The sequence below is a fragment of the Alternaria dauci genome, chromosome 6, assembly GCF_042100115.1.
Source record: "Alternaria dauci strain A2016 chromosome 6, whole genome shotgun sequence".
Classification (NCBI taxonomy): domain Eukaryota; kingdom Fungi; phylum Ascomycota; class Dothideomycetes; order Pleosporales; family Pleosporaceae; genus Alternaria; species Alternaria dauci.
This window is the reverse complement of record NC_091277.1, coordinates 1,118,919-1,140,876: the sequence shown is the minus strand read 5'-3', so window position 1 is coordinate 1,140,876 and position 21,958 is coordinate 1,118,919. Positions and strand designations below refer to the sequence as shown.

At 53.0% G+C, this 21,958-nt stretch overlaps 4 protein-coding genes across 4 annotated transcripts; 1 reads left to right on the top strand and 3 right to left on the bottom strand.

Moving 5' to 3' along the window:
• Positions 1-4,702: 4,702 nt before the first annotated feature.
• On the top strand, positions 4,703-6,590 carry ACET3X_006722 (uncharacterized protein; the record flags this gene model as incomplete). The annotated part of the gene is made up of 2 exons (XM_069452883.1): positions 4,703-4,782; positions 4,900-6,590. The coding sequence occupies 2 exons, from the start codon at positions 4,703-4,705 to the stop codon at positions 6,245-6,247; spliced, it is 1,428 nt and encodes a 475-aa protein (XP_069305490.1). The 3' UTR covers positions 6,248-6,590.
• A 1,161-nt stretch (positions 6,591-7,751) lies between these two features.
• On the bottom strand, positions 7,752-10,988 carry ACET3X_006721 (uncharacterized protein; the record flags this gene model as incomplete). Its single annotated transcript, XM_069452882.1, has 2 exons — positions 7,752-9,326; positions 9,381-10,988. 2 exons carry the CDS (start codon positions 10,986-10,988, stop codon positions 7,752-7,754), a joined length of 3,183 nt encoding a protein of 1,060 aa, XP_069305489.1.
• A 1,641-nt stretch (positions 10,989-12,629) lies between these two features.
• On the bottom strand, positions 12,630-16,933 carry ACET3X_006720 (uncharacterized protein; the record flags this gene model as incomplete). Its single annotated transcript, XM_069452881.1, has 7 exons — positions 12,630-12,656; positions 12,715-13,023; positions 13,076-13,207; positions 13,257-15,871; positions 15,924-16,199; positions 16,250-16,360; positions 16,411-16,933. 7 exons carry the CDS (start codon positions 16,931-16,933, stop codon positions 12,630-12,632), a joined length of 3,993 nt encoding a protein of 1,330 aa, XP_069305488.1.
• Positions 16,934-19,902: 2,969 nt separating this feature from the next.
• Positions 19,903-21,550, bottom strand: ACET3X_006719 (uncharacterized protein; the record flags this gene model as incomplete). Its single annotated transcript, XM_069452880.1, has 4 exons — positions 19,903-20,604; positions 20,690-20,973; positions 21,024-21,434; positions 21,484-21,550. The coding sequence occupies 4 exons, from the start codon at positions 21,548-21,550 to the stop codon at positions 19,903-19,905; spliced, it is 1,464 nt and encodes a 487-aa protein (XP_069305487.1).
• Between the last annotated feature and the right edge of the window lie 408 nt (positions 21,551-21,958).

Sequence of the window (21,958 nt, the reverse complement as noted above, 5' to 3'; positions counted from 1 at the left end):
ACGAGAAGAACTCCGAAAGTCAAACGTGAGCTGAGCTAAGGAATGTGCTCATGGTAGTAGCAAAGTGCTTGGTAGTTCGAGTGCCGAATCTGGTATGCACATAGAGAATGCGCTGCGGATTCAAGCTCTGTGTCTGAAAATGCAGTGCTTGTAGGATGTTGTGCGTTAGCGTATCGCTCAGCGATTATAAGTACGCCAGGACGCCAACGAAAGGAGTGTGCGTCGCCGTAATGATGAGACGAACGGGTTGGCAGAAGGAGATCAACCAGTCGTGCAACCAGATACGAGTATCTCAGTAGGTGCTATTGAGGTTCCCCATAGAGGTGCGATCAAGCTGCACGTTCCGGCTTTGACATGACTCGCGATGCAAGCTGCGAGTTCCAGGTGAGCTCTGCAACTGAGAGTGATTGAGAGGTGTATAGCGATGACCACTCACTAGTGCGCAATCGCTCGCAGACTCGCCACTTGATGAGTTCCGCTTTGATGACGGACTTGGACTATAGCTGTACAGATTCGTCTGGGAAATTGGTCGTGCCATCTGACGACTCTCGCGCACAAAAGAGTAGTTTGTAGCTGGCGTTGGTACACTCATTACATCGGGCAGACCATTCGCGCTGAAATCGAGCTCCGGATAAGATGCAGTGGTCGTTGTCGATGTTGTGTCGTCAGCAGTAGGTGTGGTATTAGGCAGATATCCTATTCTACTCTCTGCATTTTCTGGTATGACCGGGGCTATCATTTGCGTAAAAGCATCCGCCGGTATCGCTGCAGACGCATTGATGTGGTTGTCACTGTCGTTGGTCCAAGGTAGTGAAGGTTTCGAGAATGAGGCCCTACTGTCCACAGCAGAGGTACCAATTGCCTGAGCAGAGCGAAGACGAGCATCTTGCATCTGGTCTACAACGTTACGATTGGGTGTCTGGCTGGCCTTTGGCACTGGGAGTTGCCTCAGAGGTACACCAGAGTCCTGAGGAAGAGGCTGTTGGGGGTGGGGCCTTTCTGGTAACGACAAATGTAGAGATGACAGCCCGGTATTGAGTGGGGATATATCCGAAGACGTAGTTATTCGATGGTTTGTATGAGGAAAATGTAACCCCTGGTCGAAGTATGTGGCGCCCTGTTGCATAGCCTTTGCTGTCGGCTGAGTCCAGCGACATGGAGGTGGATACATGCTCGTGTTTGCTACTGCTGTAGACTGGGATATATATGCCTGAGGCTGCTCAAGACTATAACCATCAACCGGCGACGTGTCATCGGAATAAGGTATGGCCCAATTCGGTGAGTACATTGGCTTCGTATCGAGCTGCTGGTACTGCTGAGACGACATCGGACGTTGGTAAATAGCGGTGTTGCCTCCTGTGGAGTAGATGGACATCATGTTGTGCGCATTGGCCATGCCACTGAGGCTGTAAGCCATGTTCCGGTCGTCAATCACCTTATGAACAGCGTCGGACCCCACCTAACAGACTTAGCACATATACGCAATGTAATCGCCTGACGTACTCTATGAAATTGGCAGCCCGCTGGATCTACACCGGCCTGTCGACAGTTTAAACAGCCAGTGCCATTCCCAGGATCACCGCTGCACCGAATTTTCCTCTTGCGACATCGTGCACACTGGGCAGGATATTAGCAAAACTCCAACAAGGAGGGATGCAATTGTGTGTGTCGTTCTGGTAAGAACGTGTTGACAGATCACGACGCACTAGTTTCTTACCGCTACAGCAATGCGACGCCTCGCTGGTCCCGTTCCTATCAACGGTCCCTCCATGCTAGCTCGGCTGTGCGTACCGCCTATGGGATAGCCGCGTGGGTTTTCTCTCGTGCCGTGGGATAGCGCTAGTGGAGCATTACGTTCGCAGATGTAGTTTGGGTATGCTAGATTGTGAGGCAAACAGCGTCTCGAGTTGTCGTACTCCATGACTGAATCGCTAGCGAATCATTTGTATGTTAGTCTTTTGAGTTGTTGATGACTTGAGGATTCGACTTACATCGCACCGAGAACAGTACCGACGGCTGTTGACACACTGAGCTTAGGGATGACTCAGATAACGTTCACGAGGTGCGATACCCGAACTAAGGGTATCTAGTAGGCAATGACTGGACCGTGAGTATTGCTCCACGGAAGATTGTAATCGAACGGTGAGCAGATCAAACGATGATCGGATGGCAGGACTACGTTTATAACCCGAACGAGTCTCTTGCGTAGTGACACTAGCTCGAAAGATTCGATCAATCATTGACGTGGCTGAAGCAATGCGGATAATTATCTTCGATCTGAGCATTTAATGCGAGACTGTTTGTACTTTCCACTTGACGAGGCTATCCTGTTAGCTCCTCGGACACCTGCATGCATGCATGCGCGATACAGTCACCGCCAGGTGACAGGGGCCTTGAGCATGCGCTTCCAAGAGAGCTTTGTCCAAGCGCCGCGGAGAAGAAGACAGGTGAAACATGGTACCACTTAGGTCGTGTCCTGAACCCGCTTCATAAAAAAAAGCCAGAGTCAATTAGAGGCCTACGAAAGACCAAGATATGGGCTCTATCTTTCCCATGAGAGTTCTCCTACAGCTGTGAGGCATCAGCAAGTAACTCAGTTGGGCAAACGCTCATTCCTCTCTTACTACAAAGAAGCTACGTTATCAATTAGGAGTGGTCTTTGGCAAATAGCCGCAAAATGTTTGTAACCTGCGTGGTACTACCGCGGATCCGGGACATGAGGCACGGATTTGATGCTGTAATTCAGCTTCCCTGATCGTGGCGAATGGGCAAGGTCCGCAGGAGGGCCGAATTCGTCAAATACGCTTGAGTTTTGAGGCGTGAACTCTGCAACGGGGGACGAAAGGCTGTCTTCTTGAAAAGGTTGGCATGTACGAGTGTCGACGATCAGAGTGGCACTCACAGTATGCATTGATATGTTTGATCCTTTGGACAAGTTAGTCCAACTAACCGCATTGAGGGCTCATGGTTTGCAATGAAACGTACCTGCAGATGACAGCCACTTCCGTGAAGTAGTCGCTGGTTGGTCTGAGCCTGAGCCAAGTCGACTGCTAAAAAACCATGGTCACGTCATCTGCCAGCAACCTGTCCAACCTTCAAAGTTTGATCATTGGAAATCATCCAGAAAGTACACAAAGAACTTTGCGGTTGGTTATTCAACAGCCCTGCACTCCAGAAAACGTACGCTGCCGCTTGCGTGCCTCACAAACCCATGGCCAACGGATATACAGGGAAAGCTGGGGAGAGTTCCGGTGGGCACCATACCTATTCCAGACAGTAATGACTGATACAGTACTCCCCAACGACGGCCCGGCTTCTGGACCGTTATATCCAAGTCCATTTTGAGAGCGACGCTACATAGCGTATCTCAAAACGATGTTGCGTGTTCAACAAGCCGAATCCCAGACTGCTAAAAGTCTGGTCTAGCTGCTGGTCGAGACAAACACGCCCTGTAGAGTCGAGAGCTTTAATCGTGCTTCAATTATAGAAAGAGATCATTCTCCTCGCCTCCTATGACGGAAACTGACAAGGCGCGATCCCTCTTTCCGACAGGCCAATGGGCGCAGCATGAAATAGCGCCAAGGAGCAAGCAAACTTTGATGTACAGTCCCTACAAATGACCTATCATCATCAAGCAGCCTCTGCCAATCAAATTCTTCGACTTCCAGTAAGCGAAATTTCGCACCAGTGGTTACTTCGTATTGCACCGTTGTGGCAAGTTGAGCTATATCCATGATCTGCCGGAGGTCCGTGGGGCTGGGATGACAGGCCGCTTACATGGCTCGTGGATCCGTCATTGCTGTGCGCCTCTGGACATGATATGTGCAGGTATACGCGAGAGCAAGTGTTAAAGTTCCGCTTTGGTAGTGACAGTGTTACCACACTTGTAATTATCAGCCATGCTGTGTCTCCTCCATGAGATAGGAGAGCCCATGAGAGCTCATGCACAGCAATGACTATGGCAAGTTACTTTTGCTGGCAAGCCGAACTTATGGCATATGAGTATAGGATCAAGCGGTTCGCTCACGGATCTGAGCTGTCAGGCTTCGGGTAGTAACAGGTCGAAGCGAGAAGTAGAAGCCCGCTTCCAGGATTCCAGCAACCGTCGACGGGGAGCTATCCCTAGTGTACATGTCGACAGACTCTAGCTCAGGTGACAGATCGCTCTTTGGCTGAGGACCCCTGGCATGACGGGGCCGGGGATTTCGGATCGATGTGCAGCAGGCAGTGCAGCGGCTTCCCGAACTGTGGACATGGATAGCTATCAGACGCCGGGTAGCACTCAACGGCTGACCTCTTGTGGGTACCTAACGCGCTTTCTAGATTCCCTTGCTATTTCTGGACGAGGCTCGACAGACTTGGACATCTGCGTCGCTTTCACGCGTCTCTAATTCGATGTGTCAGACCAGCCTTGTGTGGTCCAACCCCCACCCTTGTGTGTGCACGGTGGAGAATGGCGAGTGATGTGGGATGGAATGCGAGATGACATGAGGGCTGCTGGGGCACGTTGCCCAGGGAGTATTGGTTCCGCAGCTTGCGAGACGTGAAGATGGAGTGAGGGCGACATGTACCTGGAGCTAAGCCGGTTCGGGCGTTACGTCATGGTGACTAAGCGCGAAGGCTACGCGGTCTCGGCCGCTGTCGCGCGCGTTGACGAACATTTGCGACAAAGACTTGTTTGCCGCACGACATAGCCCAAACCATGTCTGTGCTGCTGGAAACATCACTCGGCGATATCACCATCGACCTGTTGGTCGACGATGCGCCCAGATGCTGTGAAAAGTAAGTCAATCCAATCTCGTCGCGCGCCTTGGGTTCTTGCACCTGCATGCTGCATGCTCCATCCCGCTGTCTTCCCAAGCTGAGCATACAACAGACACTGACAATTCGCCGCCTTAGCTTCCTCAAGCTTTGCAAAGTCAAGTACTACAACTTCGCGCCCGTTCATAGTGTCCAACCGAACTTCTCCTTCCAGACTGGCGATCCCATCGGCCCTGGTTCCAAGGACAGCGACGGCGGCCGCTCAATATGGGGCTTGCTGGACCCCACGCAGCCAGCCAAGAAGACATTCGTGCCGGACTTCACGCCGAAGCTCAAGCATGCCGACATGGGAACCGTCAGTATGGCTACCGCGCCGAATCCCGAAGATCCAGATGAGCGGTTTGCCGGGAGCCAGTTCATCATAACCCTGGGACAAAACATCGACTACCTGGACGGCAGAGCTGCCGTATTCGGGACAGTAGTAGAGGGGTTTGACACACTGGAGAAGATTAACACAGCATATATCGATGACCAGGGCCAGCCACTCAAAGACATTCGCATACTACACACCGTCGTCCTCGATGACCCATACGACGACCCCCCCGGCCTCGTGGAGCCGCCAGAGAGCCCTGTGCCCTCGGCTGCGCAGCTCGCGACCGTCCGCGTCGCATACGACGAGAACCTCGAAGAGGACAATGACCCAGAAGCCTTGGAAAAGGCTCGCAGAGAACGCGAGGCGCGCGCACAAGCACTTACGCTTGAGATGGTTGGCGACCTGCCATTCGCTGAAGTGGCGCCGCCTGAGAACGTGCTGTTCGTCTGCAAGCTCAACCCCGTGACGCAAGACGAGGATCTGGAGCTTATCTTTTCGCGATTCGGCAAGATTCTCAGCTGCGAGGTCATCAGGGACAAGCGCACAGGTGACAGTCTGCAGTACGCCTTTATCGAATACACCAACCAGAAGGACTGCGAGCAGGCCTACTTCAAGATGGATGGTGTTCTGATTGACGACCACCGCATACACGTCGACTTCTCCCAGTCCGTCTCAAAGATAGCCGACGATTGGCGCGACGTTACAAACAAGAAGAGGAGACGGGCTGCCGGCGGTTTCGGTGGTATTGACAATCTCGAGAAGAAAAGGCAGTATCGCGATGGCTCCGGCCGCCAGATCATGTCCGATTCTGTTGTAAACAACCTCGTCGTCGACCGAGATGTTGCACAAGACACTACACAACGACCAAAGGACAGCGCCAGGGATAGACGACGTGACGATACACGTAGACGTGAGAGGAGAGAGGAATACCATGACGACCGCTTCAAGCGGACTCGTAGCCGGAGTCCCAAGCGCGAACGTCGCGATGGCGACGATGGACGGTACAATGACCGGAGGCGAGAGCGAAGTCGTAGCCCAAATCGCCACCGTGACAGCCGCCGGGATAGGAGTCGAGATCGCTATCGCAGCGACGACCGAGACCGTCGGCGTTAAATCCAGGCACCCGTATAAGTCAAGGTATCATGAAGCGTAGGTGTATTATTCACACCTGTGTGAGGCGGTCTCGGTGTTTGCGATGAGATTTGGATCGTAATGGTAGGAACGCGGAATTTCGCTGGCCGTTCGTAATAGGTAATGCAAGCCATCGTTTGTCTACCAATGCGGAACACAAACTTCGATGCGAAGAGGTACGACTCCAATTACGTCACATCATCAAGCATCTTTGTCTGTGAATCGGATCTTTTCATTCATTCTTATGATTTCAAGTGGGAGAAATTAATCTACATGTACATGCTCGCTGGCTTGAGGTACAAAGACAGAACCAATGCAGTCATACAGGACAAAACCTTGCGTCTTTCTCTCTACTGGCCTCGAGGCTTTTATGTGGTCATTGATGCTAGCTACCTAGCATGTGCATGTAAGAATACGCCAGTGATTCAGTCCAAATTGTCATCGCGTTGATAAAGCACTGTTGAAGGAGCCGAACACTATCTTCTATAGCGAGGTGATGCTGAGACAAGGGGCATCCGTTTCCAAGAAAAGCTATGATGTTTATCAACTATTACAAGACGTAACGGATTTAATCCAGAGTACCGAGAGATTATGTGGTTCCTGAATAGGTGCTCGTCGTGTACTCAGATGGGGCCTAGGAGAAGAGATGCCGGGTACGTAGAACGTCTCGCCATAATCGAGAGGCGGAAGAGAATACTCGGTTTGCACCGAGGAATTTGAAGACTTTGGACACAGCAAACTGGAGTTACAATCATCTGGGCCCTGGTCGGATGATATTGTCGCAGTCGATGTGTTGCTTGGTGGATGGTTTGGCGAGGTCGACCGGTCTGTCGGTAGAGTTTGTCGAAAGGTTTTGCGCTCTTGGATATGTGCGTACCATCGTAAGACGACCCTGGAGAAGTAATTGTAAGTGAAGAGCACAGGATGCACTGTACGGATGCACTCGGCAACAGCGTACAGCGCATCAACGGCTGCCACAAAGGGCTGCTTCATCTTTTTTTGGATTACTAAAAGCAAGCCCGCTTTGCGCGCTTGCGTAGTGGAGTTGTGATTGATATGCAGCAATCCGAAGTCATAAGCTTGATAGGAAGGACAAGCTTGGTAACAATACTATACGGATGGCACAGTCAGATAACATGTCTCAGACACGGAGCTGTAAGTCGACATTATATTACGTTGTGCCATAAAGACTCCCTTTCTCCGTTAGACGCTTTCGTTGCGTCGTGAAATAGAGGCAAAAAAACCATATATCCACATCCTGCGCCGATGTATATTCCCCTGAGAAAAGGCATCATTGATCTTTGAGATCGGGTATCAAAATGTGAAAATGTACGTTCGTGCGTCTAAATATGCGGGGAACAGATGCCTGCGCAACATCATAATGAAAAACAGGTGTGTGAAAAGGCAATCTCGAGCCTTGAAACCGAGCGCATGAATGATCATGCAAAAAGGAACAGGAGAAAACCTGTCCGTTCTGGAGAACACGCTAGCCCATACCAAACAGGTACTTGAGCTCATTCAAGTTGAGGCGAGTCAAACTTTTCGATGCCTTCTCGTCAAGAGCGGCATTAATCTCATCCCGCTTCCTGTCTTGGATGGCGACGATACGGTCCTCAACGGTCTCAGGCACGATAATGCGATGTACATGGACCTCGCGCTTCTGAGGCATCCGGTGAGCACGATCGACAGCCTGCTCTTCGATGAAGGGGTTCCAGAAAGGATCCAGTATAATCACTCGCGATGCCTTCCAGAGATTGAGACCAGCGTTACCAGCTTTCAGAGAAACCAACATGACGTTCTCGTTTGGATCGTCCATGAAAGCATTGACAGCATCGGCACGTTCGTCCATCTTCATGCTGCCGTCATAGCGTTGATATGTGATGTTCTCACGGTACAGAGGAACCTCGACAAGATCCAACAAGGACGTGAACTGAGAGAAGACTAGCGTCTTTTCGGTCGGATCGTTTTTCCTAATTTCCTTGATCAGTTCAACAGTCCTGCTGATCTTCGCAGACGTGATGTAGGTCTTGTCCAGGCGACGGAGGTAGCGCTTTTTGGCGCTCTTGTTGCGGAGCGACTCTTTCTTGAGTTGAGCAAGAGTCTGCTTGGGTTTGGCACGTGCCTTACCCCTACCCTTACCCTTGCCCTTGCCCTTGCTGCGTTTGTTCGACTTCTTGGCCTCGGGCTTCACCTTGATCTCAAGTGCGGGGCCCAGGTCGTCGTCGTCGTCCTGCGCCTCATCGGCTGCGTACTCATCTTCTTCTTCATCATCATCGACAACGAAACCAGCTAGGTTACCCTTCTTGTCAACATCTGGCCCGTCATTTCCGTCCTCAGAGTCGGAGTCTTCGTCTTCGTCCTCGACCACGGCCTCCTCTTCTTCAGATAAGTCGGCCGACCCAAGACGCTCAGGGCAGTGGACCTTGCAGAAATGCTTGTAGTCTGTTATAAGCTTGGCCTTTAGCTCGCCACGACAGTGCGGGCACCTGGGCGTGCTGGTCTCGTCGTTGCCATCCTGTGCAGCACGCATTGCTGGATCGATGAGCTTCTGGACACACTCACCACAAACCGTATGCCCACACGGGATGATGATGGTCGGATTTGGATCGGCTTCGAGACATATTGGGCACTCGAACGTATCATTTTCGATCAGCCGCATGATGACATCATCGTTCAACTCTCCCGCACGGATCAAGAGATCGTCTTCGGCAATACCCTCAGTCGCCGGTTGGCTGAGGTCCTTGATCAGATGAGGATGACAACATGCTTGGCGGAGACGAAGCAGTAGAACCAGAACATTGGCGTAATTGGCTGTGACAGTACCTTTCTGTAGGTATTTGTTCATCTGAAGCTGCGACTTGGTTTCGAGAGCCTTGTAGAGGGCATATTCTTCGTCTTCAAACTCCACATTATCGATCACGGAGTGCTTTGGTGGTATCTTGGAGATGGGCTCTCCATCGACAACGGTGTTTTTCTGACGTCGGAGCATGATGGCCTTGATCAGGATCTGGATGCGATCAAGCGCGCGCTTCTTCATGTGCTCGTTGGGATTCTTCATGGGCTACAATTTGTTAGCGAGATATGATACTGTAGGATCACCCTGCACAGCACTTACTTTGGCAATCTCGAGACTGAACTTGGTCCACGTGCAATACGGCTCTGCCTTCAAGAACCGCAGAAGTGGGTAAAGCTCATCGACGCTGTTCATCATAGGCGTACCTGTCATACACAGGCGGTGTTTAGCCATAAGATCAGCGCACGCCTTGGAGGACTTGGAGTTTCGATTCTTGATGTTATGAGACTCGTCAATGATGATACGGTACCACATGCACTCTGGTCCCAGTAGCGCGAGCCTGTCTTTGGCTTTACGGCGCATGCTAGGATTACGCAGCTCCTGGTCGTTAAGCATAGCCTCCTTTGGAGACTCCTTCTGTTTGTACTCCGAAGTGAGAGACCCGAAGGTGGTCAAGACAACATCGAATTGACGGAGCCGAGCGAAGTCGGCGTTTTTACCGCTGCCATGGTACAGGTGAACACTGAGCCTATGATGAGGATGGACATGACGCTCAATTTCTTTCTCCCACTGTCGCATAAGAGCAACAGGTGCAATGATGAGTGTCGTCTTGCAGGCCGGATTAGTGGACGGATTCGCGCAAATAAGAGCCAGGGCCTGTATTGTCTTGCCCAGGCCCATCTCATCCGCCAAGATACCGCCTTTGGTCGAGCCTCGCTCCTTTTTGAGCAGCCATGTGAGTCCGATACGCTGATACTCCTTCAGGGTGCAAGTCATGATCTTCGGTGTGGGCTCTCGGTCTTTGATGTTCTCGCCATCATCCTTGATGTTCTCAAAAAGCTTCTCTATCGCGGCCGCCTCGTCAACATTGAGAGGGAAACTGCCATAGTTGTCCCCATCACTGTCTCTTCCTCGCATCAAGGGATAAGGGTAGCCTGCTCCGGCACGTTGTTGCTGATGATGGGGGGCTGGCTGCTGAAATCCATAACCACTGCCTGGTGCACTCGGTGCGATCAGGAACTCAGCAAGCTCTTCTGGAGCCATGAACTCCTGGTTGAAGGCATCAGCAGGTGACATGACGCCATTTCCATGCCCTCCTTGGTAATTGTTCAGCTCTGGGAATGGTTCACAGTGCGGATAGTGAACGGGATCGGATTGCGCATACGCACGAGCAGGGAGCTCAAAGCCTTGAGGCGAAGGTGGATCAGATTCGGTTAGATCAACAAAGGGTATGGGCTCAGACTGATGAGTAGAGAAGGGCTGCCGGCTCGGAAGTGACTGCGACCAAGGGCCGACAGGCGAAGTTGGGGTTACCGGACTTGGCTGCCCGCTGACACGTTTGGCTTCGGGAAAATCAGAGAATCCCAGGCTTCGTTTCCGGCTCCGTTTTAGTTCAGGCAGAGGCGGCGACGGTACCTGCAAGCCGTACGACGCACCGTTACTGTATGATGGGCCGCTGTGGTAGTTCGCGGGGTCGTGTTGCTGGGCCTGTTCCCAGACGCCGTCATCGCTGTTGCCGTTGTCGGACTGGAAGGCTCTGGCCATGGCTTCAGCATCGGCTTGGCTTTGCCGCTGCTCATCTGAAAGCTTTTGGTACAACTCCTTCAGCATGTTCTCGTAGATTGGTCTGTCATTGGTGTCCACGTTAGGAAGGACGGCATCGATAAGCTCGATGTGTTCCTGGATATTCATGGCTTCCCGCGACGCCATCTTGGCCCAGGAACTACCGTGGTGAATTGTTGCCTGAGCGATAGGGGTGCGGTTGTAGCAGAGGGGGTGCTGGTAATGGTGGTGGGGGTTGTGTCGCAACGAGTGCGGCGCAGGTGGTTTTACAGCGGGTGGGGGCGAGGAGTGCGGCGGAGAGGTGAATGTGAGGGGTGAGCGTGAGGCCGAGGAATCAGGCTCCCGTGTCTGTCCAGCTGGGAGGGAAGGGGCTGTTGAGGCAGTTACGATGGCAGGCGCGACGCGTTGCGTGGGCCCTGTACTAGATATCTACGGAGAAGCGGGAAGCGACGAAAACGCTGAAGTCAAACTGATAAGCCGGACAAAGAGGTGAATAAACGTGGAGAGAAGAAAAGCCAACAAGGCGCTTCCGTCCTACCGTGTTGGGGCCATGATAGCCTTAGGCGGTGGGGGGTGGGTTACAAGTCGACGACAACTGGAGATGTTGCGGCAAGGCAGTGCGCAGTCCGACTCGTCGCGTCCCGCCATGGTTACCGAGAGGGCTGCCTTTGCTTCCCCAAGCGTGATGTCATTAGCTGCAATCGAATCCAATGAAGGCATGCATCAGGCAAAAATGTGCAAACCAACGGTACACAGGGCGTGCAAGAATGCCTTCTGCGCAGCTGCTGCGTTGGCAATGAGGCTGAAAGCTGAAGGACTTTGTTCTGCTGCGCTCCGGTCAAGCAAACATGTCTACAGTCAGCTTGGCGTGCATCCATGTACAACGACGTCAACCGAGACGCGCGAGAGACGCGAAAATATTTCCCCTCTAGCTACTTGCAGCAGATTCTCGGTCTATCCTAGTAGGGTATGATGATAAAAAAAAAAGAGTCTATCCATCGCAATGAGTAATTCTCCATGTCTGGCTCCCAAGCTGACTTGTGTGGGTGATACCATCGAGTCTTGCACCCCGCGTCTAGCAAAAAGCAAGTGCAGCATCGCGGGCAGTCTAGTCCCATGCAACGGGTGCAATTCAGGTCTATATCACAACAGCCATATACCCTGTACGAGCGAAACTTCTCTGGCCACTTGGACAGTCGCATCATCATAGAACCCGCAAAGAGGGCAGTGAATGCTCCAAAATGCAGGCATCATAGTCGAGAAGTCGTGCGGCTGAACCCCGCTTGGCCCCGTCGTTACCCTGATTCATCAGCGAAAGTAGTTCTCCCCACTTCTGCGGCAGGAATGTCTTCAAGATTTGCAAGAGCGACTTGAGCACCGCCGAAATAGATTCAGTCCTTGGTAAAGCGAAGGTATCCAACACGCACACACACACACACACAACAATGCACGCCAATCAGACCCAGAGGAACAAAAACGCCCAAAATATGCAAAAAACGGTTGCGCGCATAAAGCATGCAATAAGAAGAGTGCTGAGGAAGAGCTGATACTCCAGACCCCAATAACAACAAGGACAAATAAAACACCAATACTCGCTTTCCAACCCAACCGCCTCCTGTCCCCATTCTTCCACCAAAGAACTGTCGCTTCGATTGGAGATTGTGGGTATTCGGTAATGACTCGATAGCCGGCTAAAATAGTTCTTTCGGTGTGTCGACGATGACGATGACGCTGACGGGTGGCCAGGCTTCTAATCAAGCCTTCTCCTCTTCCTTGAAAGTCACATTCTCAGCTACTATGACTCCGCAGCAAAAGCTACAACACACATATATTAGGGTCAATTTACTCACAAACTAGCGGACAAGGAACGTACTCTCTCGACACTGCCGTTATCCGTCTGGTCCACCGCCAGAAGACTTGGACTCTGTGCCCCACCACCTCGTTCTGTGAAGCCTCGTGAATCCAGCTGTGGGCGCTTCTTGCCGGGACTGGGCAGTCCACCAGATGATGATGACGCGCCGCCAGTGTCGTTGCCCTTGGCGGGAAGAGCAATGTTGGGAAGATGCGATGACGCTGTATAGCGCGGCTCATTTGAGTGGTCGTACATTGTGCTGCCGACTGTGGCGCACCGGAGGATTGTTTGGATGAGTTGGTTTTGGCGTAGAGGTTTGGATAGGTAGTCCTGAGAGCTGAGTTAGTAGGTGCAATAACCTAACAAGATAGGACCGACGTACGTCCATCTGCGCAGCGAGACACTTCTCGCGATCGCCAACCATGGCGTGCGCCGTTAGTGCAATGACTGGTGTCGAAGGAATGCCGTTGTCACGCTCCCATTCACGGATCTTCGCTGTTGCTTCGAAACCACCCTGAACTATTGTTAGCTGCAAACCACGCGTTAGCGAGAGCCTAGCTTACCATGACCGGCATTTGCACATCCATAAGTACGCAATCGTAGCGTTTCTTCTGAATGTGTTCAAAGGCCTCGAGACCGTTGTTAGCCACAGTCACTCTGTGGTGGTACTTCTCCAAAATCCTGACGGCAAGCTTCTGATTGACAGCATTGTCTTCGGCCAGAAGAATCTGGAACGATTTAGAATGATCTGAGACTAGAGGTGCGGCCCGACCGTCAAGTGCCGGGATGAGCGCATTGCCCAAGTCGATTGGTAGACAGGGTGTCGTCATATAGCTCGAGATACCATTTTCGAGCGCAGATCTGAGGCTGATGCATACGTGTGGCGTAAGCATGACGAGAGGAATGTACTTGAAGCGTTCCGCAATCCGAAGTTCTCGTGCCGTCTTGTCGTTGTCGACAATGACGCAGTCGTACGGCATGTCGGTCCTCTTCGTCGTCTCAGGCACCTCCTCAACCGAGTGAACCACCATGGGCACAAGATCGAGTGTCTTGAGGTGCTCGATGATCTGATCCGAGAAACCAGTATTGCCTTGATCGACAAAGAGTACAGTGTGCTGCTTGTATGCCACGAGCTGAGGCTGGATGGCTTGAATTGCCGGCTTGCCTAGACGTACTTTGCATGTGAAATAGAACACACTTCCCTTGCCAACGTCTGACTCAACCCACATGCGACCACCCATAAGAGTGACGAGACGCTTGGAGATAGACAGACCCAATCCGGTACCTCCAAACTTTCGAGTTGTCGACCCGTCTGCCTGCTGGAAGGTGTCAAATATAAGGTTAAGCTTATCGCCGCGGATACCGATTCCGGTGTCGGAAACGGCAAATTGGAATACATAGTGATCCGGGTCGCATTCTTGTTCTTCAGCCATGGAAATAGCCACTTTGACTTCTCCAAGCTCAGTGAACTTGATAGCGTTGCCAACCAGGTTTAAGATGATCTGCCTCAGCCTGAAGGAATCACCAACGACGTAGTCGGGCACCTTGTAGGATACGTCGTAAGCGAGGTTCAACTTCCGCTCGTTGGCTCTTGATGCTAATGATTTGAGTGCGTTGAAGATAGTGCCGCGCATTGAGAATGGGATCTCTTCCATGACCATGCGGTTCGCTTCGATCTTGGAGATATCAAGGATATCGTCAATGATTGTAAGTAATTGACCAGCCAGGTTATGAACAATGGTCAACATCTCCCGTTGCGCATGCGTAAGGTCCGTGTCGAGCGTAAGTTGGGTCATTCCAATGATACCGTTCATGGGCGTTCGGATCTCGTGGGACATGTTGGCGAGGAACTCGGATTTCGTCTTGTTGGCCAACTCGGCAGCTTCCCTCGCGGCCGTGTTTCTTTGAATACTTTCTCGCAAACTGGACACCATCTGGTTGATCTTCCTCTTCAGTTCGTCCATCTCACCAGAAGCTTCGACAGTGATTTGAGTGAACTTTCCCTCCATTGCAGCGTTGGTGATGTCGCCGAAAGCGCGCACTTGAGACGTAAGGTTCTGAGCCATGGTGTTGACGTCTGTAGTGATTTCTTTCCACCGACCATCAATATCTCTTACGTCTGCCTGACCGCCCATCTTTCCGTCTACGCCTACGTCGCGAGCTACACGCTTTACAGCTAGAGACCATTCATCGAGTCTCATAACCATGTCGTTGACGGTGTCTTTGAGTAATCGAATCTCTCCTTCGGCATCCACGTGAACTCTGCGGCTCATGTCTCCCTTGGCGATGGCCTGGGTGACCTCGGAAATACTTCGTACTTGCAGCGTGAGATTCTGGGCCATGGTGTTGACATTGTTGGTCAGGTCCTTCCACTTGCCCTCAACGTTGTCAACCTGTGCTTGGCCGCCCAGGATACCGTCGGTTCCGACCTCACGGGCGACCTTGCTAACTTCTTGTGCGAACGTGTTCAACCGGTCCACCATGGTGTTGATGGTAATCTTGAGTGACAAAATCTCACCCTGAACTTCTGCCTTGACCTTCCTACTGAGATCTCCTCGTGCGACGGCTGTAGTGACTTCGGCAATTTCTCGCACTTGTGTCGTGAGGTTCATGGCCATACCGTTCACATTTTCAGTGAGATCCTTCCAGGTACCCTCGACACCATGCACTGTAGCCTGTCCACCAAGTCGACCCTCAGATCCGACCTCTCGCGCAATTTTTGTGACTTCGTGAGCAAACTGCTGCAGCTGGTCCACCATGCGGTTAATTGTGAGCTTGAGTTCTAAGATTTCGCCCTTGCATTCGGCTTCGACCTTCCGTGTGAGGTTACCCTGTGCGACGGCCGTTGTGACCTGGGCAATGTCTCGCACCTGGGTGGTGAGATTTTGAGCCATGGCGTTCACGTTTACGGTCAATTCATTCCACATGCCCTTGACGCCAGCAATCTCAGCCTGGCCACCAAGCTTGCCTTCAGTTCCGACATCCCTAGCCACTTTGGTGACCTGGGTAGCGAATGACTGCAGTTGATCCACCATGCTGTTGATCGTCTGTTGCAACTGCAGGATTTCTCCTCGGGCCGGACGCTCAATCTTACGACTAAGATCGCCCATGGCGACAGCGGTCGTGACTACGGCGATCTCTCGCACCTGGTCGGTAAGATTCTTGGCCATCCCATTAACTGCAGGACACGTTAGCATCGGCCCGATAGTGGAACCCTAATCACAACGTACCACTGTCAGTCAGCTCAGCCCAAATACCAGCAACTCCTGGTAGGTTGGCTTGACCGCCCAATCTGCCTTCGGTGCCGACCTCTCGAGCGAGGAATGTGACTTGACTGGCAAACTCCTGGAGCTGGTCCACCATGGTATTGATCGTGCGCTTGAAGAGGGTGATTTCAGGGTCCATTTCCTTGGCATGAATCAATACTTTCTTGCTCAAGTCACCCATGGCGACGGCTGTGACGATGGCACCGATTTCCCGCAGTGCCTTTTGGAAAGCCAGGTTGGCTGTGAAATGTCAGCCACAACGTTGCCCTTTTCAAGACGGCAGAGCGTACCCTGTTGATGCTTGCCGAGTTCCCTCTTGAGTGCGCCAATGTCCTCGATGCCATGTTCGAATACCATGCTCTGCGTCGTTAGTTGCTTGTTCACTTCCTGGCTTAGGTTGTCTGTTGTCTGTCAGCCTGGGCTCATGCAGAAGCCGTCTGTGGGCTCTCACCAATGTGCTCGCGCTGGTTTCTGATCTGGTCGGCTTGCTGGTTCAAGTGCACTCGCAGATAATTGAGCTGCTCTTCGGTAAGAGCTGCGGCGGGCTGTTCTGGGTCGCCATTCGACTCCTTGGCGGCGAGCCAGTTGGAAACCCAGATGGCGCGCTCCTTGTTGGATCCACGACGTCCTTGGGCGGGCGGACCGCTACTGCTGCGGAAGCCTCCTGCTGGAGTATTCAGCGCGCCATCCTCAGGTGCCTCTTGTGCGGGCGTCAAAGGGAACTGGCCCTGCTGGTTTGCAGCATGGCTGCTCTTGTGCTCGAGGAAGTCTATTCTTGAGCATAGCGCCGACAGCTCCTGCTCTAGTTGCGTCTTCTCCTCGCTGTCTGGGCCCGGCAGCGCGATGGCATTTGCAGCCGTCCTGGCTCCGTTGGCCGAAACTTGTGCGCTGAAGCTGGGGTCTCTCGTGGGGTCGTGTTGGCGGGCGAGGTTGCGGATGATGGCTGAGACGCTCGAGTACGTCTCTGCGGCCATTGTGGCGGCGGGTGGAAGGGTGAAAGGCTCAAAGGGCTGCTATGTGCGCATCTGGAACGGGCAAGGTGGACAGGAATGCGACGGGGCGGGTCTCAAGGGGAGGGAAGGCGGAGAGGGATAAAGGAGGGACCTAGGAGCCTTCCAGAGCAGACGACTGCGAGGATACTGATGGATCGCGCGATGAACTTGGGAGGTATCGAAGAAGCGCAAGCAGGGGCCCCGCTGGGATGGATATCCAGTATCGCCCAATCGAGACTAGCGCCGAATTTAGCAAGCTAGGCAGCGTGAAAGAATAACCGCAAGCCACACAGCGCACGAGTCCGCGGGGACAGGCAGAGTCTGTGTTGAGTGGGAAAGAGCAAAAGACAGCCCGACGAAGCGTGCTACGATATGCTGCCTCACTCTGCCAGAGGATTATTGCCCGAATTGCTGCCGGGGGTGGGAAAGAGAGCAGACTGGAGGCAGAGTGACAGGCCTAGTCAGCCCTGGTGGAGTGGACCCGTGCGCAGTTGGACCTTGGAAAACGGACATGTCGGGCCACAGCAGCCAACGGCCGCTTGCTGAACCTCGCACCGCGGAACCCGCGCTCTCGCAAGCATAGCGAAACAAGACACTGCACACCGCCGACGTCATGCTTCCTGCCCAGCCCTTCGCCGACACCGCGAAATGAAGTGCGACCATGCATCTAGCATCCGCGTGCCATCTGTTAGCACGTACGAGTATACGACCAGAGCAGCGAATGGCAGTGCGACCGAAGCCACCCAGCACCCACCAATGTGGCAAATTACCCCTATTCGCTGTTCACCGTGGGCGGAACAGGCATCGCCTAGCACAGCAGCGCACGCGGGATACGTTGGACGTGAGCGCCCTCGCTGAAGTGTGGCAGACGCCTCTAATCTAATCACGGCTTGCCTGCCCTGCTCTCCTGTTTGATCTGCATGCCACAGCGCACGCCGTATTCTTGCCCGTGGTTTCAGTGCCATCGATCGCAATATGGAGCAGCGTGGCGATGCGTCTCAGATCTTATCGTGCCATGCTGTGGTGGGCACGGTGGGGTACACTTGCTCGCACAAGAGTCGCTTCGCTCAGGGTCCCGGGGTTTCGGCTGATAGCGGCAAGCGTGTTGGGGCGGAAGCCGGCACATGCTTGGTAAACACGCGAGGACGCGTTTTCCATACACACGGCTTCCTGGGTTTGCCGACTTTGACTCGACATTGCATGAATGCAATGCTGTCAGGATTGGGGAACCCGGTCGGCACATCTGAACATTCCCCGGCTAGCAGACTCGGCGAGGAAAGTCATCCTCGCATTGGCCTACCAGGCCCGCAAAATTGCACCAAGCCGAGGGCTGACTGATCAAATCAAGAGTCAGGCATCGGCAACATCCGCAAAACCTGTTCGCTTTCTCCATTAATGCGGAATCTAAATACTTCCATGGCTTTGGCACCGTGAGTTTAATTACTAAACTAGAATACGACTATGTCCACATCCGTCCATCCAAGGTTCTCTCGGTGTCTCAGCAATGTATGTCACGACGGGACGACAGAGTTTGCCATATGTGTGCATCATACCTTGGGGCGTTACCGGCATAACTAGGCACGCACGGTGATACGAGCCCGGGGGGTACTTGTAGTGTTTTGTTGAAATACATTAACAAGGTACTAGACCGTGTGTCTCTGGTTGTGGTATTCTGTATAGCCCTCGCACTTGGCACATGTTCTTCCCCGAACGAATGTATCGGATTCAAAGTACAATGTGTGTAGAAAACTTCAGTCTTATCGTACTGTAGCAGAAACAAACCGGCTAACGACCTGACTGCAATACTAGCCGTGGTCACATCCAAATCCCCATCGTTGGGCTCACCGCGTGTCTTACAATCCGACCTTTTCCATATCCTACTCCCTTACGTCTCTAGTAGTCCAAGGACTCATCGCGTGTCTTCCAATACAGCCCTTTCCATATCCTACTCTCTCACGTCTCTAGTAGTCCAAGGGCGCCTCACGCGTCGGCTGAAAATTACCCCCCATGCCCGACCCCAATCCCAATGAATCCATGCGCAACTCAGCCCGAACACCAAAACTTGTGTAAAACCTTGGTAGACTTGGTACACGTCTTTCATTCGCTCTCCTCGGGTTGTTATTGTTGTTCGCCTTGTTGGTTCTTGTGGGAGGAGTGAAGAGCTGCGCGCGGCACATGGGACATGTTGATGATCCAGACTCAACCCATTCCATCATGCAGGGTGTGTGGAACATGTGGCCGCATGGAGTGACCCGTGAAGCAGGGTCCTCGCATGTGTAGTGCTCGAGGCAGATGCAACAGTTGTCTTCGGTGTTGTTGAGCGCACTTGTCTCGAGCGGATTTAGACCGTTTGTGAGAAAGGATGATTTCGAAGTGTAAGGTGCGTTCGATGACGGAGCTTGGGTTGTAGCCGCGGGTGTGGGAAATGACATGGCCATTTTTCTGGTCAAGGTGAAGAGTTGTGGTACCGAGAACTCGGAGTATTGAGAGTTCTGGGGTTTGAGACTTGGTGGTGACGAGAGTCTTGTGATGGTAAAAATCTTGTGGTGACAAGAGTCTTGTAATGGTAATAGTCTCGTGGTGAAAAGATTCTTGTGGTGGTAAGATTCTTGTGGTGATAAGATTCTTGTGGTGATGACAGTCTTGTAGTGGTAATAGTCTTGTGGTGGTGAAAGGCTTTTAGAAGCACCGTGAATCTTTGCGTGGGTGAGATTGTGAGAGAAGAGTGTTGCGAGGGAAACTTGAGAGAGAGAAAATACCTCTGTTTATATCGAGGACGATTTGTGTGGGAAACCGATAGCAATACTCTTAGGCGATTTCGTCAACCAAAGAACGAAGACCAGGTGGATCACAATTGGTCACATAGAACTAAATAGCTCACGAAATAAGGCTGCCTGAGGAGCGATAATTGTCGCTAAACGAACAAGCAGTATGGCAAGAGATAGGACTGGCTACCTGAGTTTCTTAGCGTGTGCGACCAGGCTCTCGATAACTTGCTCAAAAGCATCTTTGTCTCCCAGTGCGCTCTCCAGTCTCTTCTGCCAGTACTCGAATACTTCCTTTGCTCTTTCTTGCAGTCCCTTCAAATGATCAATGTGCATTCTTAGCTCATCGTCCGTCAGCCCTTGCAGCGCTGCATCCGTTGTCGCGCATAGTTGCATGGTGCTGCTAATGTCGAGCTCTGGTGGCGGCGGTGGGCCTTTACGTTTTCGCTCTGGTTTGGAACTTGATGAATCGACAGAGGTAGAGGATTCGTTCTCGCGCTTGATTCGTCCCAGGGGCCCGCCATTGTTCCGACCGTCAGACGAAGGGCGGGGCGACCGATCCCCGGGTATGTGTATTGAGGGGAGAATGAGCTTTTTCTGTTTCGAGGCGGGAAGGATCTCGTCAAGGTCCACAGGTACACCCAATGAGACCAAGAACAGTCGGCGTATACGCGATCGGACCCAGTCGGGCGGCTGTAATGGTGGGGGTGCGACTAGTTGCGTCCACAACGAGTGGCTGCGTTCTGAGAGAAATATGGAGCGGGTCTCGTCGGGATTGGTAGATATTGTGGGAATGTCGTCCTGTACAGGGTACATTTCATCTAGGTAAGGCTGTGTTGCTGTGACGATTTCTTCAAGTGATGTGAGTTGGTCAAGGGCTAAGACGGGCTGTGTAATGAAGGGTTAGTCAGACTATCACCATAGCAAGCGGACAAGGCAGTAGTATATGTGGCCTAGAATTGCTGCGACTTACAGGACCTGGCGAGGGGACAGGTACAGGAGGCTGTTGTGGGGGCTTGTCAAATGATGTCTCTGCATCGTCCTCGCCTTGCTGAAGCCCATCGTCAAAGTCGCCAAAGTCATCGTCACCCTCTTCGCCTTGTTCAAAGTCGTCGAAATCGCCAAACCCATCGTCGTCACCGTCATCATCGCCAAAGCCGTCGTCATCTTGCTCAGGCGGGGCATCGGCTGGGGGCGCCGAGTCGGTTGTGCCGTCACTCGGGCTTATGGGAGACCTGTCATGCGAGGTTGGTGACCCTTCTTCCGTCAACGGTACGCAGGAGGCACCAAGGAAATGCCCTACGTACCTGGGTTGCTGCGCTGGGGAGGCTCTGGCGCTCTGACGATGACATCAGGCGCAGCATCGGCAAGACGCTGCTGGTGGGCCAGTGTGCCGGGCACATCGCCGTAGCTGGGCTCGTCGGGATCGATCTTCTCGACAATCGTCTTTGGCACGGGCGTCCCTCCTGGCGTCAGAGGCCTGTCGCTTGTGCTGACACGCGAGGCACTACGACTTCGTGCGCCCTCGGGTACGATTTCCACCTCGTCGGGTACTGCATCTTGGGTGCGCATGTTGTATGCGTCTGTGCCAGGCACCTCGCCGTGGGCCGGCTCGTCGTCTACTCGCTCCACTCGCGTGATGGGAATGGGCGAGGTCATCTCCGACCGTCCAGGCTGCCCTTCCGAGGCATCGGAGAAGTGCTCGTCGCTCGACTCGGCTGCACTGCATTAGGACGGGTACGGGGCAGGTGAGGATGGGAAACCTACCCAGCTCTTTCGCGCCGGGGTCCTCGAGCTCTACGCTCTTGCGGGGCGGTGCTAGCTCGTCGGGCATGTCGAGGATGCTCAACGTTTTGTTATTTTACACGTAGAATTTGCTATACACGAGGCGTCGAGGATTGGGTTGCTTGGGGCAGGGCGTGGGAGAAGCCAGCTGCGAAGGCGACAGGTACAAGTGCAAGTGCAAGTGCTGCGCCCCGTTTGCTTGAGCGTGTCGTCGTTTGTCTCAGGCACGCTTCGATTAGCGGGGAACGAGCGGTCTGGCCGCTGCAGCACCGCGAGGGTGGGAACAACAATTCACCGAAGCCAAGGCCCGACCCATGCCTCTGTTTGTCTAACTTTTGGGTTGCGACGGTGCTGATGCGCGCGACAAGAAGAACCATTCACGCGTTTCCCTTGTACCCCGTCAACCAGCGGTCCGACACGACCATCTCTGCGGGCGCGACACGACCACACATTTGCG